This window comes from Podarcis gaigeae (assembly GCF_964106915.1).
Source record: "Podarcis gaigeae genome assembly, chromosome: 1".
In the NCBI taxonomy this organism is placed as follows: Eukaryota; Metazoa; Chordata; class Lepidosauria; order Squamata; family Lacertidae; genus Podarcis; species Podarcis gaigeae.
This window is the reverse complement of record NC_139678.1, coordinates 91,046,548-91,065,699: the sequence shown is the minus strand read 5'-3', so window position 1 is coordinate 91,065,699 and position 19,152 is coordinate 91,046,548. Positions and strand designations below refer to the sequence as shown.

General features: G+C 40.7%; 1 protein-coding gene across 21 annotated transcripts in view; it reads left to right on the top strand.

The window, feature by feature from the left end:
* CLASP1 (cytoplasmic linker associated protein 1) overlaps positions 1-19,152 on the top strand; it is a gene marked incomplete at its 5' end in the record, with an annotated part of 162,964 nt that overhangs the window by 91,444 nt on the left and 52,368 nt on the right. For 6 of the 21 annotated variants that reach the window (XM_083732126.1, XM_083732135.1, XM_083732141.1 and 3 more), the window contains 4 exons: positions 743-796; positions 1,936-2,103; positions 7,941-8,048; positions 11,364-11,531. In XM_083732126.1, the coding sequence (XP_083588252.1) occupies positions 743-796; positions 1,936-2,103; positions 7,941-8,048; positions 11,364-11,531 (498 nt within the window). Of the gene's footprint in view, positions 1-742; positions 797-1,935; positions 2,104-7,940; positions 8,049-9,745; positions 9,773-11,363; positions 11,532-15,008; positions 15,117-19,152 lie in introns of all 21 variants that reach the window. The other 15 variants (XM_083732128.1, XM_083732124.1, XM_083732123.1 and 12 more) reach the window with 6 other exon arrangements.

The window sequence follows — 19,152 nt, the reverse complement described above, 5'->3', positions numbered from 1 at the left end:
TCACAGTACTTCATGTCTGCCATCCCGTCCACAAAACGGGTTTCTTTTGAGAATGGAAGAGCTTGAAGTCTTCATTCTAACTTTTCCTAGCTTCATAAAGAGATGTCTCATTCAGTTGCTCAGAACTGCAGATGAATGAATGAAAAACTTTTAGACAGATTATTACAATTGCCAGAGTTTTCCATGGTTTCTTCAGTTTATTTTGAATGTGTTGTAGACAGTACAGAACGTGCACTACAGTACACACAGTAAATATAGTAACATCATTAGATATAGGAAGCGATTAAGTTTATTTATACCACTTGTCATAAGAAATCTGCAATCATTTGCAAGCAAAATATTTTTTTTTAAATGCAACAGCTAACACCCTTCTTCTAAACACATTCTTCTAAAAACGTTTTAATCATGTATTGTCATTGCAACAAAAGCAAAATGAGGCCACCTTTTTATTCATGTGCCTGTTTCTGTTTGCCAAGAGAAATTCAGCCGTCTTGTTGCAATTTTAGTAAGATTTTTCAACTACATCCTTAAAAATAGGGCCTGCCAACAAACAGGGAGATGAATCCTCAACTATATCTTCCCCACAAATACTCCCTCAAACTGAATTGAGTATTCCTGTAGTAGCCATCCAGAATGGCAAAGGGTATCTGCAGAAGCCTTATTCTTTTAGTAATAATACGCTGTAGTAGCAATCTAATAGATAGGTAGCATTAACTTACTCTGTCAAATTTTCTTCTCACAGAAGCTACATCAGAGCAGCAGTATGATTTAGTTCAGAATAAAGATTTGAGTGGAGGTAGGAAAACCTATATTTTAAACAGAACAGAGTCTGGATGGTTCATGTAACTGAGAAACCAAGGTCCACCAATCTAGACCAGCCTTCCCCAACTTGTGGCCCTCTGAATGTTGTTCGACTACAGCCCTCATCACCCCTGATCACTGACTGGGGCTTATGGGATTTGTAGTCCAAAACAATGATCACCACTTCGGGGAAGGCTATATTAGAGCCTTAGATTTTTGATGAGTTTCTGGTTAACGCACATATGGTTTGTGTTGGAAGGACCTCAGTAGCTGAGATTACATACAGAATACTTAACACAACACCGGCAAAAGAGTACCTGAATGGTCCTTGAAAGGGCCATAGTCATATTGCTGTTTCTTTAACTGAATGTGAGGGAGATCTTTATTTTGCCAAATAGGAAGGAAGAGGAGGAAGCTGGATAAAGAGCACAAATATGTTTTCTTTAATTTGGTATGACACATTAATTTAAAAGATGTAAGAAGTTTGATTTTAACACAGTTTATTTGTTGAATAAGAAGACTTCTTGTAATAGCAACCACAAGAATTACAGTGTTATGTCTCTCTCAGTCCGTATTTTTTTGTTTTGTTTTTAAGAGGGTGAATTTTGGAAGAGCATTGAACAGATTGCTTGTTTTGTGCTTGTGTGTTGTATTTTATGGCTGGAGTTTATCACTGATTGATTTCTGGCTTACTGTTTTATTGCTGAATTGCTGTATGTTATTGTATGTTTTCACTTCATGTATTCTATTGCTCTGTGTCAGCAACAGAACAACAAAAAACTTTATTTAGCAGAGACAGAACGAAACAATTTTCAGATGAACATAAAACCAAGCTGGAAAAGAGAAAGCATGAGGCTTATTTAAAACCACATTAGAATAGTGAAGGCGTAGAGTTTTATTTCGAATTGAAGGTTCATATAGTACTTTTCCATTTTATGAAAAAAAAAAATTAGGATAAAACTTACTGAAGCATTTTTGTGCCTGAAATTATTCTTTGGGCGTAGGGAAAAGTCTTTAGTCTTAGCACCCCCATTTCTCCTGGCAGGAATGAAAAAGACTTGTGCTAAACTGATCTTCCTGAGTATCCTTATCTTTAACGGTGCGTATCTCTCTTCCCACCCCCCTCCTCAAAAGCTTCTACAGTGAGTGCAAAATCTGTGTCTGCATCAGGGTCCCTCCAACGTTCTCGCAGTGACATCGACGTGAATGCAGCAGCTAGTGCCAAATCTAAAGTCACTTCTGGATCAGATGCCCCCTTCAGCTCAGCAGCGGCCTTGCCCCCGGGTTCATACGCATCTCTAGGTAAGCTTATTTGCTTTGCCATAAAGGAGACAAGTGATTTATGTAAGGATTTAGTAGAATAAATGACTGTGTTTCTTAGGGAGTTCCAGCCTTACAGAGAAATAGTTTGGAAAACGGTATATACTGTCCCATGGGGAATAAACTTGTGGATTGTTTACAGAAGCGTTAGCTAAATGAAATAGGTTTGGCATCTACGGCGCCTGAGCAGTTTATGGAGTGGCGGCGTTTTATTTGACATGACGGCTGTCACTTTCTTTGGCAAGGCTTCTGTGAATTCTGTGTGCCAGACAACTCAAACTGTGCAGCATGAGGAACAAATGTTATTCTCTGGAAAGAATGCAGTAGCTGCAGTCTAGGGAAGGTGTCCCTATTGGGTTGCATTCCACTAAGTCATACTCAGAGTAATCCCATTTTCATCAGAGTATAAGGCTAACTTCAAATCCATTGATTTCAGTAGCTGTGTGATGGGTATGATGTTGCAGAATGCAACCTTTTTCTAATCTTGAATATACATTTGTTAGGATTCAGTGCAGATCGGGGGAAATCGCCTCCTTTTTTCTCATAAAGATTAGGTTATTACAGCTTAGTGTGGCAAAAGCATTGTTTAAAGGAGGATCAATATAAGTAAGTATGTGGCAAGTCGGGCCAAGATAAAACAGCCACTAAGTTCCACCAGTGTAAAAATTTGGAGCAGCTGCTAAATTTTGCCTAACGTTCGGGGGGGGGGGGGGGCAAAATTAAAACAAACAAATATGACCTGTGAATGTTAAAGGCTGCAGGAAGCATATTTCCGGCATGACACAGACTAGTTTTTCTCCAGAGAATACCCTGAATACCATGCTTTAAGTGATTGTAGTATAACTAGGTATTATTATTACCTTTGTATCCCACTTTTCCTCCAAGGAGCTCAGGGTGGTGTACATATATACTCTCACAGCAGCCCTGTGAGATAGGGTAGGCTGAGACTGGTGACCCGCCCAAGGCCACACAGTAAGCTTTGTGTCTGAGTGGGGATTCAAACACTGGTGGTCTCCCGGGTTCCTTGTCTCTACCCACAACACCACGCCGGCTTCTATGTGTCCTCCTGTGTTCTTGATTGGTTTGCATGTTGCATTCTTCAAGCGGAAATCTTGTCAGCATGAGTCAATAGTGCCACCACAGAATCTCTGTCAACTTTTGTGGGTATATTTGTTTATTCAGTTACTGCTTTTCTTGCACCTAATCTTACAATAACCCCAATCATTTATTTTTTAATTTCTTCAGTTTAAATTCCAGACTACTTTCATTGACCTTAGCTGGCTGTTCCTTTCAATTGGTTTAGTCTGCACTGCAGTCAAAGGGGGCAGCGTTCTTCTAATAGTACTTAAATATGTGACTTATTTGACAGCATCCAAGTAGTTACGACACCTACGACACATGGGGCTACCTTTGAAGGTGACCCAGAAACTACAACTAATCCAAACCTATATTGGCTCCCAGTACGTTTCTGAGCACAATTCAAAGTGTTGGTGCTGACCTTTAAAGCCCTAAACGGCCTTGGTCCAGTATATCTGAAGGAGCGTCTCCACCCCCATCGTTCTATCCGGACACTGAGGACCAGCACTGAGGGCCTTCTGGCGGTTCCCTCACTGCGAGAAGCCAAGTTACAGGGCCTTCTCGGTAGTGGCACCCGCCCTGTAGAACGCCCTCCCACCAGATGTAAAAGAGAACAACAACTACCAGACTTTTAGAAGACATCTGAAGGCAGCCCTGTTTAGGGAAGCTTTTAATGGTTGATGTATTACAGTATTTTAATATTTTTTTTGGAAGCTGCCCAGAGTGGCTGGGGAAACTCAGCCAGATGGGTGCGGTATAAATAATAAATTATTACTATTATTATTATTATAGAGTGCACATCACCTTACCATTGTCAGTTTCTGCAGAAGGGCTCTCTAATGACCAAGTATGCAATGCCTGCATTTCCACAAGCACCTTTTTATTTAAGAAGAACTTGTGGGCCCAGTATTAGAGAAACACAGAAGCAAAGACAAGTGGTTCACAAACTAACTAGTGCTGTATTACTTCTGCTGATTTAGAGAATTACATTTTGACATTGTCCCTTCCTCAGCAATATACTAATTGTATTTCTTCAGTATTAAAAAAGAGTAGAGCACACACTCTAGTGAAAAGACATCAAGCTTCTCTTTCTTCCCTTCTATACTTAGTGCATGGGCAGGCAATTTCGGAGACAGTTCCTTAAGAGCCATTCACACAACCAGCAGCCTTTGCAAGATCGCTCATATGCACACTTGTGTTAATGAACCATAATGGGTGAGATCCAATGCATGTCTTCCCCCACAGCCCCCCTTCTTCTTCCCCAAATCTGCTATGGAAGGAGGAGAAAATAAAACAGAAGTCCTATTGTGCAATCAGGTTTCTGTTGTGCAAACGGGAGCATTGGGAATAATACTGGATGTCACCAATTAAATGTGCTGAAAGCATTATGGGGTTATTTGTCAGCAGGTGGAGCTATTGTCATAACGATCTCTGCTGTAAGAAGCAGTCTGGTTAAACAAATGACCGAATATTTTTTGTTTGTGTGTTCATGGTACTTGTATACTCTGGTAGTATAGGCCTCTCTAACAGGTTTACATGAAGTTTTAAAACAATCTTATCAACCGTGCAACACACTTAAAAGCCAGGTGGCAGAAAAGGAAGCAAACTAAAAGCCTGATGATTTTTTTTTAAAAAAGGGGGGGGTCGAAAGAAAGACAACCCAAGTGAGGACTAGGAAATGTCATAAATATCTGGGGGTGGTAGCAGCCTTGTGCGGTTACCCATGTATGTATTATGATAATTCCGGCTTCAGGTGCACAGATGTTGCATTTCTGTTTAACTAACATTATTCATTTAATTCAACTGAAAGTTATACCTTGTTTTTGTAGCTAACTACACACTGCCCACTTCTGCTGAATATTACTAACTTTCCCTGTTATCCCTCTCATTTTTTTTTCTAAATTTGCTTAAAGATGGTACTACCAGTAAACCTGAGGGTAAGCAGTCTCTGTGTAACTGAGGTCTGTCTCTGGCTCTTACACCAGTTCTCTGTTATCACCCAAGTGGTCCCTGATTTTCATCTGTGTTCACTGGTGCCTTTGCATGACCTCTTGCATGGTGTTCTCCTCTTACTCATGCTGCTGCTGCTGCTGCTGAGTACCCTTCACCTTGTCTCTCAGCTCACCCTTGTCATTAGGCATAATACTTAGTGGAACATTTTGTTTCTCAGTAGTTCTGTGAACCTAGCCTAACGTGTCGAACACTTCATGAATATCACCGCTCAACTGAGGGTTTACCTGGTTTTTGTAACTGGAAATGTTGGGCTCTTTCGTTTCCGTAGAAAAAGCTTGCTTAAAAAAAGAAAGAAAAGGGCATAAAAATGTTATTCTGGTTCTTTGCCCAGTGGCCTTCCTAGGCCTCTACTTTATTTATTAATTGTGTAGAACTAGTAACATTTTAATGGCTAATAGTTTGTTTGATTGTACAGTTCCTGGCAACCTTGAAATTTGTTAGCTATGACTGCTTTACCTGTTACTTGATTTTCTTAATGCTTTTACATATTTTAGATGTTTTTAATTGTTTCTAAATTTCTTAAGTATGCTTTTATTTTATTTTTAACAGTACAAATATTATGGGATTGTTTTAAATTCTGCTGTTTTCTGTTTACCTTTTCATGGTGTTGGAAATAGTTTCATTACTGCAAAACGTGTGTTTTCTGAAATAGCACTGGGTGGCGCTGTGGGTTAAACCACGGAGCCTAGGACTTGCCGATCAGAAGGTCGGCGGTTCGAATCCCCGTGACAGGGTGAGCTCCCGTTGCTCGGTCCCTGCTCCTGCCCACCTAGCAGTTCGAAAGCACGTCAAAGTGCAAGTAGATAAATAGGGACCGTTCTGGTGGGAAGGTAAACAGTATTTCCATGCGCTGCTCTGGTTCGCCAGAAGCGGCTAGGTCATGCTGGCCACATGACCCGGAAGCTGTCTGCAGACAAACGCCAGCTCCCTCGGCCTATAGAGCAAGATGAGTGCGCAACCACAGAGTCAGTCACGACTGGACCTAATGGTCAGGGGTCCCTTTACCTTTACCTTTAGAAAGGTAGAAGAAACAGAATGTAGTAGAGAGAAAGGGGATCCCCTTGGGAAATATAACTTTTTATTCTTAAAAAAAAAATCTATCACATTTCTAATGGCAACTGCAAAATTGGCTGACTTTGCTGAATAGCCAAAGCCGGACTGAACATTTGCACTGAACTTGGTTATTTTTTGACTAACCTGTAGCTTAAAGAGAAGATTGTAGATGCAATTACCTTGTGAGGTAGGACAGGCTAAGACTTTTAGAAGACATTTGAGGGCAGCCAAGTATTGGGAAGTTTTTAATATTTGATATTTTACTACGTTTTTATATATGCTGTAAGCTGCCCAGAGCGGCTGGGGAAACCCAGCCAGATGGGGGTGGGGTATAAATAATAAAATTATTATTATTATTATTAGTAGTAGTAGTAGTAGTAGTGGAGGAGGAGGAGGGGGAGCAGTAATCATGGAGTAGCCAACCTGGTGCCCTCCAGACATTGGACTACAATTCCTGTTATTCCTGACAATTGGCTCTAATGGCTAAGCGGGAGTAGGAGTCCAACAAAATCAAAATGGTCCATTGGTGCTAATGGGTTGGGCTCTGATGGGATGCAGCCTATGAAGGAATGGTACATCTGTTGGTGTCATCTTCTGTTAATTCACACTTCCAGGGCAGCTGAAGCAGTTATGCTGATAATAGCTGAAGCAGCGTTTTCTTGATAGTGAAGGGGAGGGGGAATAATGATAAAGTTGCAAAGTTTAGTATGGTACATTGCTGTTGCTTTCCTTGTATTATCATAGGAACATTGGAAGCTTCCTTAATACTGAGCCAGACCATTGGCTCACCTAACTTAGTATTGTCTGCAGCTTTCCCTGGCTTCAGACATGGGGCGTTCCTGTAGATGTTGGGGCCTGGGAGCTTCTCTGTGCAAAGTAGATGCTCTGCCACTGAGGTAGATCCCTCCAGGATTTTTCAGAAAAATTTGGATCATCATGCTTTGTGCTTACTGATTCTACTGGCCATAACTGGGCTGCAAGGATTTTTGCTAGAGCATTCTTGAGAAGTTGTTCTGCTAGAACATTCTGGAGACACACAGGGACTTCTTCATCCTATCTGTAAAGCAGGAATAATATTGCCTAGTCTTATTCAATAATAATTTTGAAGATCAGCCATTAACACCCAGAACCTCTTTATCTCCAGTTCTCTCCCCTAATTTAGGAATGAACTTTGTTGTTTTCCTTTTTCTTGTGACATTTTGATGCAAATTGTTTTGGGTGTTCTATATGTACCCTGTTAAATGCAAAGGGTTGTATCCAACATTATATGTGTGTAAGCAGAACAGGCTCCCACTTGCACAACAGAACTTTACTATCCTCTCCTCCCCACTGGAGTCCTCTGTGCGCCATCAAAATCATCTCCAGAGGATTGTAAAAGCCTCTAGGGCAGATTTTGGGGGCTGTAGGAAGAGGAGAGAGGTGAAGTCCCATTTCATGCAACATTGGGTTGCACCTAAATATTCATTCCTGGTTTTGATACTGTGGTTTTAACCATATTTCTAACGCTAGTTAAAATTGGATGCATTTACATTTTAGTACAAGTATTATTATTATTATTATTATTATTATTATAGATTTGTTCATCCCAATTTGAATGTGTTGGTGAGAGGATAAGATATTTAAAGCACAATCACTTGGATTAATTAACTGCTGCTTCTTTCCCCCCTTTTCCCTAGGCCGGATCCGCACAAGGAGGCAAAGCTCTGGAAGTACCACTAGTATCACCTCATCACCTGCTGACACTCGAGGCCGCAGCCGGGCTAAAGTAGTTTCACAGTCCCAGCGTAAGAAGCCATTTAGCTTTGTCTTGTTGAGGAGGCTTTATATTTTTCCAGCTTGTTTTCATTGCCTGTCCTTGTAGAAAGCACATATTCCATTCACTCCAATCAGTTCCGTTCAGTATATATCATTTGTGTGGAACAGCCTTATCCAAGGCTAGGACTCCAGTTCATTATAAAATGGTACACTGATATAGAAATAGCAGGATATTTGAGGGCTCTAGGTAATGGTTACTATCCCTGTGTACATTCCACTCCTCTTTCATTATGATCACGTGCGTTTATCTCCTAATATGCTGCTTGAATTGTTCACTTGTGTTTCACACATTCATGAACTCCTTTGTGCTAAGCATGGAAGAATACTCCTTCATTAGAAGCTGCTTCTAATCTGTGGTGTCTGCCAGTCTTACTTGTAAAGGGCTTTCCTACTTTTTTCACCCCAGAGGAGGTCCACTAAATCAGGCCCTATCCATCTCTCTGGGATGTCTTGTGCAATTCACCCTGTAATTCATCCAGCATCATGGGAGCATGTCTTTTGGAGAGTAGGAAGGTGGGACTTTGGCTGGATTGGTTGAGTGCTGACATTGTGCAGAAAGGTCTGCATCTTTGATGACTGCTGAAGAAAATAAAATGGATGCCCATATGTCATAAATAATAGCTGGCTCTCTGATCCTTTGTTACTGTACTGTATGATCTGTGGTTACTGATCAGTTAAGGGGAATAGCATATGATACTTGCTAATTTGCATCTTGTTAGTCACTCCGATTCCTGATCACCTGGGGCATCTCTCAATTAAGCTGACGTGCTGGGTGTGTGAAAATAATTCTAAAGAAGGGATAATGTAGAATATGTAAAATAGTGTTTAGGTGCTTAATGTTGTGTATTTGCATAAAGAGAAAAAATGATATTACCAGTAGCATATTCACAAGTTTTTTGTGTTGCATGGTATGAGCATTCCCACTGACCCTGACAGAATGCCAGTTTTCCTGATGTTGTGTTTTTTACATTGATTGTTAGAGCCCTAATCTTTGAATCTTGCAGTTCTTTCATTGGGTGCTTGGCAGGCCAGTCTTACTATCCTGCTTGTGAAAGTTGCAGTCCCATTATAAGGGATTGCTAGTGAGCAATATAGCTATTGGGGCTGCTCTTGGTTTCTTGATCATGTTTGTTTTTTTACTGGTATCTTTCTTTGTGTTCTAAATCCTTAACAAAATCAATACATTCTTAAGGGGATGAAGCGTTTGTGCGGGGGGGGGGGGGGAGGATGTGCTGCAGAAGTTGGCTTTGGGATGATTGATGTGCATGTTGGATCATGGACCCACTAGTTATCCCAGTGCAGACATGCTAGTAATTTGTCTGTGACCAGCAACAGCTTTGCATGTCCTGCTACACTGCATCTAATTGCTGTGCAAGGCCAGCTCATGATACCACTGATTAAGGCTCTGTGCTGGCACTACATTTCTTTTTTGCTTGACCCCCCAAGTGGTCATTTGCCAGCTCATAAGTTCAGGTAATAGGTGTCTCTGTTGACATGCTGGCAAGAAAGGCCCTGCTGTGTAATATACTGCATGGTGCAAGCAGTGATGTGTCTGTCAAAAAGCAAGTGGTATTGTGTGCAACTAGCAATGCTTCTTGAACTTTGTATTGTCTCGCTTTCTCTAATTCACTCTCTGCCTGTCCTTTGGTCTACTCTCATAATCCAGGATCCAGATCAGCTAACCCTGCTGGTGGTAAGGAACCCCTTATTTGTTTTTTCACTCCTGTTTCCATGTCTGTGCTGTCTTTCAAGCTACTGTTTTTAACTATTTTAATATTCAGGATACTTGCCCCTCTTTAATCCCCCCAGTACCCATAAAAATGAGAATTTAGACTTGGACGGCTTTTGGTATACACATTAGGTACTTAGAATACCTGTGCATATATAAAGACATTTCATACTTTAAGCTGCTATGACTTAAAAACTAGGTGTTCTTTTTTATCCATCAGCATAATTTAGGCTGTAATCCTATCCCCACTACCTGGGAGTAAACCCTACGTAATTCAGTAGGACTTTCTTCTGACACAGCTCTGATTGGGCAGCTTAGTCTTGCTGATGCATGTGAGATTAAGTTCAGTGTAAATTGGAAGGAAGATTTGGCATTTTTGTCTTGTACAGTACAGTAGATTATAGAGTGAAGATAAGCTGCAGAGACCCATATAATCAAGAGCCCAAATCTTCTAAATGTACGTACAAATCAGGAATGTGTTTTTCTATATGGTCTCCAGGTAGTTTGGCATGAATTAGCAGAACAATCTTATGCATGTTTACTCAGAAGTAGGCTCCACTATGTTCAATGGGGCTTGCTCCCTTTTAAGTGTGCTTTAGGGCTTCTGCTAAAAAGACCATGGTGCTTTTGGTCACCTCTTCAAATGTTCAAATGGAAAACAGAATGCTTTGCGAACAACCATGAATGACACTTTGCTGGATAGAGGAGGTATAGAAGTTCTTAAAATAATAAAAATGAAATGTTTGCTGCTTGTTCAGATAACAGAAGCAGCAGCACTGGTTTAAATTGTAGTTCCTGGGTTGGGAAAAACATTCTTAATTGTAGGTTCAATTTAAAAAGTATGCAAGATGCCTCAAGATGTATAGAACCTACTTACTAGTAGCAAGGCATTTAAAGATAAATTCACGATCAAAGGATCTTGCATCTAGTATGGTGAGTTCAGTTGGATTTTAATTTTTTTAACAGGAGCCCACTTCCCAGCATTGCAAAGTGCTTTTGAAACTGAAGGGACTTTTAAAAGTAGGTTGTGTGGTAACACAAGGCAGTCTGAAAGAGTTTTAAAATAATAATAAAAAAAATTCCACTGGGCTGCTACAAGTCCCTTGTGTGAGCTGAGCAGTTCTTTGGATCCCATTCTGCCTTCATAAAACCATATTTCCTGGTTGGATATCAAGGGAAATTGTGGTTTAAGAAATCAGGAGGCATCCTCTAGTCTGCAGCCTGGGTGTATGAGAGTAGAGAAGAACAGGGGAGGTGGAAATAGGGGGCACTTGAGCTTTCTTTCATGCACAAACTGTGGTTTGTAGGAGTGCCTCATTATGTGTGAACTGGGTATTTGTTTAAGGTAGGTACTTCCTCTCAATCCATCATAATTTTTGAAATACGTAATTCAGAAGTGGTCAGACATGTTTATTAACAAATGGGTGGCTTCTGGGTTTACTTTGCTGCTTTAATTTTGTTTTTGATATATTTTTTAATTAAATGGAGCCGGGCAGATTTAGTCATTTTAAGATAAGCTGAATATTTTTGTTTTATATCTGTGGTTCCTGTCTAGCTGGCAGTCGATCCAGTTCCCCTGGCAAGCTCTTGGGAAGCACATACGGTGGGCTGAGCAGTGGAACAACCAGAGGACACCCTGCACCATCCCCTGCTGAAAAACGCAGCAAGGTCCCTCGAAGCCAGGGCTGCAGCCGAGAGACCAGTCCAAACAGGATAGGTCTAGGTAAGATTTGTATTGGATTCGGTGCAGAACAAAGAGACTGAAGAAACACGGCATGGTACTTGGTATTACCACAATAACATGGTGGCTATGATGGCCTTCTTTAAACGTCCACCCTAAGAACTTTATTAGCGATTTGCATTCTTTCAGAGTCATGCTAACATGTCCACAAAGTTCTGTGACTCCAGAATGAGGAAAGAGGAATCTGTTGAGAGAGCACTTTGAAATGGCAAGGCCCTCTTTTCCACTGAATCAGTAAAACTTCCACCTAATTCCACACTAGTAGAACTTTAGGTGAAGCCACCTTAGGTGGAGGTTGCCCAGGTTTAATCAGAAAATAATACTTGTTTTTTAAAAAACAACAACAACCAGTTGCCACTCTCATGATTTAATTCCATCCTATCATTTCAAATGTACTGTCAAGAGCATTAAGACAGAATTTAGCTACTTCATATTTCATGTTGATGTTGGTGAATGCTAACATTTTCTTTCTCTACCTTCCCTTAGGAAAAAAATATGTATAAATATATATCATGTTGTTGCCTCTGCTTGAAAATCGAACCTATTAGTGTACTGTTTACCATTCAAGTAACTATTCAACTTATTCTGTAGCTTCTCCTCCCCACAAATGAACATATGTAGAACCATTGTGCACGTTCTATGGCTCAGTAAAAGCAGCTGTCCAGTTATCAGAGATATCTGATGTTCAAGACAGGCTGCCTGCTTTCAATGTAAAAAATATGGTAGCCTTGGCAGGTTATATTTTGAAGGTCGGAGTTCTGGTTTACATCACAATTCATCAGCATAGAATCCAGTCCTGCTGACCAGAACTGCAATTGAGACCTCCAGATAAACTAGCAGAGTAGAACTGGAAACAGCGACTTTAAAGTCAATATCAGAATTCCAGGCGTGAACAAAAAAAATTCTTCCAGTAGCACCTTAAAGACCAACTAAGTTAGTTCTTGGTATGAGCTTTCGTGTACATGCACACTTCTTCAGATACACTGAAACAGAAGTTACCAGACCCTTCTATATAGTGAGAAGGTGGGGAGGGGTATTACTCAGAAGGGTGGTGTGAACAGGCAAGAGTGGATTAGGAAAGCAGGTGGGACTGGAGGGGGAGACACATACATGGTCAGAGCTCAAGATACAGGATAGAATGACAGCACAGAAGGCATACAAGATCTGAGCAGAAATTTCAACCAGATTTATGAGATGCAAGTGGGGTGAGTGAGAGAGGCAATCAAAGCCTTAGTAGTAATGTGGGATGTGAGGTTACCTCTCTAGAAGAGATCTGGGGACAGGCTTTCTGGTTGAGATCTGGGGACAGGCTTTCTGGTTGTATGCACAGAGAAGGAAGGCAAAATGCAGACAAGGGAAACAAGATAAAGAAGGGCATAGCTATTCTTAAGAAAATGGCAGAGGACATCAATACCAAGCTGATAACCAGGGCAGTCATCACAATGAGAAAACTGTAATTTTGTTGAGAGTCAGTTGATCCAGGAAAACAAACTAGATTCCCATGAACCCAAATTAAGACATCTGTTCAGAGCAGAAAGAACTCCAGAGTAAGGTCTGAGTCCTCTTTGGATACAGCGTAACTTTTGTTGTGGTAGGGGAAAAATACATGCAATTGTTACTTTTGCTTATATATTACATTTTCATTTAAATACATGAAAAAAATAGATTTATCTATAGGCTAGCAATAAAGCAGAACTTAAAAATTTTAAACTTAAAATTTGGTCAGGTAGTGGCCTTATTTAAATGTCATCTGTGAAGAATTCAGTATATAGGCAGTTTGGATGATACCAGAAAGGTGAAAATTTCATGCCTGTGAATACTCTCTAATAAGCCACGTCCTCACTAAAGCCATATGGATATTTACAGTGGCATTTAATCAGGTCACCCAGCATAGTGCAATCTATATAGAGTGCACCTCCCTGTGCATTTTTCTCCAGCTGTTCATTTTTGTCATGAATAGTTCACACTTGGTGGAATGCTTTCTGCTACTCAGGCACTCTTGTTTATCTATTTATGAACAGAATGGATTTTTTTATAGATTTGCAGGTTCGTTTCTGCTTTCTCTTGCTGCATCATGAGAATCACGTGTTACAAGCAGATCCCTATCCCTGATCACGGGCGCATCTAGGATGAAACTAACGAAGCTTAGGCTTCAGGGCTCCTAATCCCAGAGGGACCCCAGAAGCAGCTATAGTCCACATTGCTTTAAAAAAGTTAATCATGCATGTATATAACATTTCCCTCCCATAACTCGAAAACTATAAGGCGTAGGAATTTTTTTGTTCACATCAGTGATTTTGACATGTGAGATATTTTGGCACATAAATTTTAATCAAAATCTGAGGCATAGAAGTTTTTTTTTTTTTAAATGTGGTGATCTGTATGGAACAATCCCTAAGTTGAAGTGGTTACCTGGACCTCAATGCTGGTTCCAAAGGGCCCCGCATAACAGTTCAAACCTCAGGGCAGCAAAAATGTAGGTCTGCCGCTGTCCCTGTTTGCAATCTGGTTCAGTCAGACCGCACTTCAGTTCACAATTTTATGATTCAGCCTCAGTATTCAGATCATTGTTTCACTGAGCCGGTGGACTGATCCAGAGTTTGCAATAACAGGATGGGTTTGTGGAAGCAAATGATGCACCAGTTGTTTGGTTTTCATCTTCAGTCCATATTCTTTATTCTCAAACTGAAGGGCTCTGTAGTGACACCTTTCAGTCTTGGTGCTCTCCAGGTGCTTATTTGTATTCTTCTCCAACAAATAACTGGATTTTGGTTGTGCTGTTGAATAGAAACCCAAAGGAATAGATTCCACTTCATGTTTGAGTAGGCATGCCGGATTTTGAGGAGAAAAGAAGGGCAGAGAGGAGAGAGAATCCTGCAAGGGTGCCTGTAGCAATGCTAACCGATCAGGGACATCGTCATAATAGCATATTTTGAGAAGGTTCTAGATAAGTGAATGTCCTGCTTACCTTCCTTTGACATTATTTGTCTATTACTATGACAAGCCTTTGTAAAAGACCTTTTTTTTCCTTTTTGTAAAAGTGGCCTTTCTTTAGTGGTTCATGGCTAAATCCTTGTTGATCTGGTTATCCCTCTAAAAGCATATCTCTTTCCCACAATGTTTCTTTCAGCCTCAGCAGTTTGGCATGGTCTCTGTATGTGCAAAAGTCTAACCCTCTCTTTTTCCAACTAAGATCTTCTGTCCCTTTACCACTTACACCAACCGGGATTGCCTGCCAGGCAGGCCTCTCAGGGGTGCTGATTTGCAACACAATAAAGCGCCACTTGGCATGCATTGCGGTTGGTCTGTGGCCAGTCAGAGTTGGCTGCTGCTGCTGCCCATGATTTTCCTTTTTTACTAATGTCAATAATGACCATAAATGTGACTTTCCTGTCTGAGCTTTGTGTCCTCATTAAACTTGTGTTCACCTTCTCTGAAACCCTCCCTGCTGCATGCTAGCACGGAGCAGCCGTATCCCCCGACCCAGCGTGAGTCAGGGGTGCAGCCGCGATACCAGCCGTGAGAGCAGCCGAGATACAAGCCCTGCTCGGGGTTTCCCTCCACTTGGTGAGTACCTGCAGGCGCTAGAGCTTCTAAGGGCCCTTCCTTCTCCTCCCCCTTTTTTGTGGCTTAGTCAAGACATCACTAGGTGGAATGAGCTTGTTTTACTCTCTCTTTTTTTTTAATTGCAAAACAAACAAACAAAAAACACCTTCCCAACACTCCCTGTTTCCGACCCTCACTTTTTTCTCTTCCCTTCTGCATGCTTAAATCCTGCTTTCCTTTAATAGGAAGATCCTCCAGTCTAAAAATAATAATCATTTTGTTATAGTTTCCAAGTTCTTTTAACAGCATTTGAGCAACAATGGTTTTGACAAATCCAGCACTTCTGAAAGCAGCCAGCCTTCATCACTTCAGGGAAGAGTGATGCTGCCTCAAAACATGAGCTGGTGGCATTTAGATCCAATGTAATATTGGCTTTCACAGGGTGGGGGGACTTAGAAAGTGTGTTCACATTTTCTTTCCCCCTCTTCCAATATGCACTCCATCCTGTGGCTTGCATGCATGCAATAACAAGATTGCTGTCGCAGGGTAACTCCATCCCCAGCTGTAATTGCGATTAAAATGCCCTGTATTTATAGGGCATAATGGATTCATCACAATTTCACAGAAGTTCCATGGTTTTGCTTTTAAAATTATGGTCCAACAACCCTAGTCCAAAGAAAAACCTGTGCTTCCAAATTAGTAGTGCAATGTCTTGGTTCTTCGTAATGAATGCTTTTTATTGTATTATTGGTTAATTAGTTGTGCGAGATATTCTGAAGGAAACTGAGCATCCTGAAGCCTTGAAAGGCATCAGTTGATTTTGTAGAAGTATTCAGTCTGAATATAAAATACCATTCCAGTATATTCTACAATGTATGGTACTTGTGACTTGCTTAAAGCAGACAGGTAGTTTGTGATCATGTACTAAGAACTGGGTGGTGTTCAGCTAAGTTTTATTCAGAGTAGACCAGTGTATCGTAGAGCAGGCATACGCAACCTTCAGTCCTCCAGATGTTTTGGACTACAATTCCCATCATCCCTTACCACTGGTCCTGTTAGCTATGGATCATGGGAGTTGTAGGCCCAAACTTCTGGAGGGCAGAAGGTTGCCTATGCCTGTCATAGAGGTTGGAGTGCTGGACTAGGAACTTGGGAGACCAGGGTTCAAATCTCCACTCGGCCTCCATGAAGCTCACTGGGTGACCTTGAGCCAGTCACTGCCTCTCAGCCCGATCTACCTTTCAGGGTTGTTGTGGGGATTAAATGAGGAGGGGGAGAACCATGTACAGGCCACCTTGAGCTCCATGGAGAAAAAGGGTGGGATAGAAATGAACATGACTAAGTTAGGGCCATTGGTTTCAATGGGTCTACTCTGAGTAAGACATAATTGAGTACCACTCTCTGTGTTTCGCATTTTAGCACAATATACCCAACGCTCATTGAGATTTCATAGTGGAGGAAAGCAAATGTTATGTAACCCTGCTGTGTGTGACACCTGTAGAGGCTGGTTTCTGACATTGCTGATGGGAAAAGGAGTCTTTAAACCATGAGCTTTCAGATCCACATCCAGAGCACAACTGTAGGCCTCAGACACTGGTGACGATATCTTTTAGAGGTGTCCAAATGTGAGCAGTTTAGAACGATTCAGTCTGCCAACTTGATTCAAAATGGCATCCAATTGAATCTAAATTTAGTGGAAGGAGAAATGTTCTCCTCAATCTCATCAGCCATCATGCAAAAATTGGTTACTGTCCTGCTTCAGATCTAGTAGTCCTAAAAAAAGAAAGGTCTGGTCACAAACCAGAACGTAAGGATAACACAAGAAGCAAGGCCCAGGAGCAGTCCAAGGACAAAACACAGGAAGTCCAGTCAAGGCATGTCAAGGATGTTGTTCCAGCGCTTCCTTCTAGAAACTAGAAACTAGAAGCTTTAATGCATGAACCTTCATAGCCTTTAGGCACTCCAGCTCACTAGGTCTACAATTATAGGCTTCAGAGCTCCCCTGGACTCAGTAGCAGCTCAGCTTCTGTTCAGGGGCCCTCTGTGTCTTGTGAAGGGTGTTGGGATGCCTTGAACTCTGAAGGCCCCAGATCCAGCCTGCTCCTCTGTAGTATTTGCTTTGGGAGGACCAGGTCCTTCTCTGAAGAGAATTCTTGCAGAAGGAGCCTGGCAGTTTTTATATCTTCATATGTGTCCAAATCAGTGTTGTTTTGAAAGGTTCAGTCAATCCATGTTGATTCAAAATGGCATCTGGTGATTTCCAAACATAGACCGAAACCCGCTTCAGGAACCATCATGCCAATTAAAAGGTCTGAAGGCTTAGAGAACTAATGGATGGACAGACATCACACAGCTTTCAAAAATATATAGTAGATAGAATGACAATATAACAAAAAACAAAAATTTCTTCTACTTGATAAGTGACTATTGCTGCCATAGGTGAATCAGAAAACATTTCTACTCACTGTTGATAATTAAAATTTCTCTAGTTCGGTGATCTATTACAGCTAAAACAAGGTTAGGGATTTGTGTGTTCAGGAACCATCCTCTCTTCTTTAACTAAGATTTATTAATATTAATCTGAATTCTGGAATGTTTCAGATAACTTTCTAAAGGATGATTAAGGAATGGCTTTAAAAAGGTCTGAGCAAAAACACAAACCCCGGTCTTCTCAGCCTCGTATTGCCAATGTTTGAGAGTGTTTACCCATTGGGCTAGGAGAAGGGGGGCATTTGTTGCTGCATAGCCTGGCAATGATCAATGCAACATGTGGAGCACAGCATGGAAATACAGGGGAATCTCTATGCATTGCTTAAGCATTTGGAAGACTCTTCTCTTTCCCCTGTTGTTCTGTGACTCAGTTCTTGGGCTGCAAAGTTTGCAAACAGGCACAGAAAATATGAATTTAAAGGAGCAGTTGGGTTCTCTCTCTGTGTGTGTATGATATTGGAACCAATATTTATGTTGTTTTCTCCAGTCATATACTATAACTAAAAACTAAAACCCAAAGAGGTCTTAGTGGCGCATGTGCATGTATCAAATGTACCATTTTAGAAACTTTTCAACTGTTAATGCAAAGCTGTATGCTTTTCTTACTGTCCAAGTATACAACCGGTTGTACATATTCCTAGCTTTTAACACATGCAAATTTATATTTTTTCTTCTAGTAAGGCAAGATAAGAAAAATACTGCTGTTAGTGATAATCTAAATCAAAATTCAATTTTAAGAGTTTAATAGCATTTTATATAAAATGCAACTATAGACTTTGAAATAGATTTGCTAAATAATGTTAGTACTACCCTGGCTCATCTCCCGGTTTGCACATCACATTATATTAATAGTTTATTTGGGCAACACAGGAAGCCAGACTCTGACTTTTTCCGTATGCAGCATGGCGGCAGCAGAAGGCGGGGAAGAGAACTATGGGAACTTTTTAGCAACAATTTTTCATTTTTCACGTCACTTTTAATTTGTATACCACTCATCTATATTACTATACACAAGGAAGTTTAACAAGCTGAAGAACAACAAAATATACAAGATCACAGATCTTATAACAATCTATTCCAATAAGTCATAATCATTTTTTTTTATAACTGCTAGTTCACACAAAGCCACAGTTTGTTTTATACTACGTATAATATAATGTGACATGCAAAATGGGCCCACATATAGCTATCTGAAACATCCAAGATGGGATCAAATGGAGAGTATATGAAACGAAGAAAATTTTTTAGCAGGGTTTATCTTTGCCATCTTACATCAACCACCAAATTCTCGGCTCTATTCTTGCTTAGACTCTTTTAGTTGTTAAAGTGAAGGGTGCTCTTTCAGATCCAAAACTGAGCTCAGAACTAGTGAAAGCATGAGCATGCATGCAGTACAACTGCAGACTGAGCAGCTGAATAAATAAGCGGTGAAAGTATTTAAATGACACTTTCCCCAGCCAAATCTGCTTCTTTCCACGGTATAATGTGTGACCTCTTTGATTTTTGTATTAATCAATACATCATTATGATACAAACTCTTCGTTGTCTTAGATCCAAAGGTAAGTAT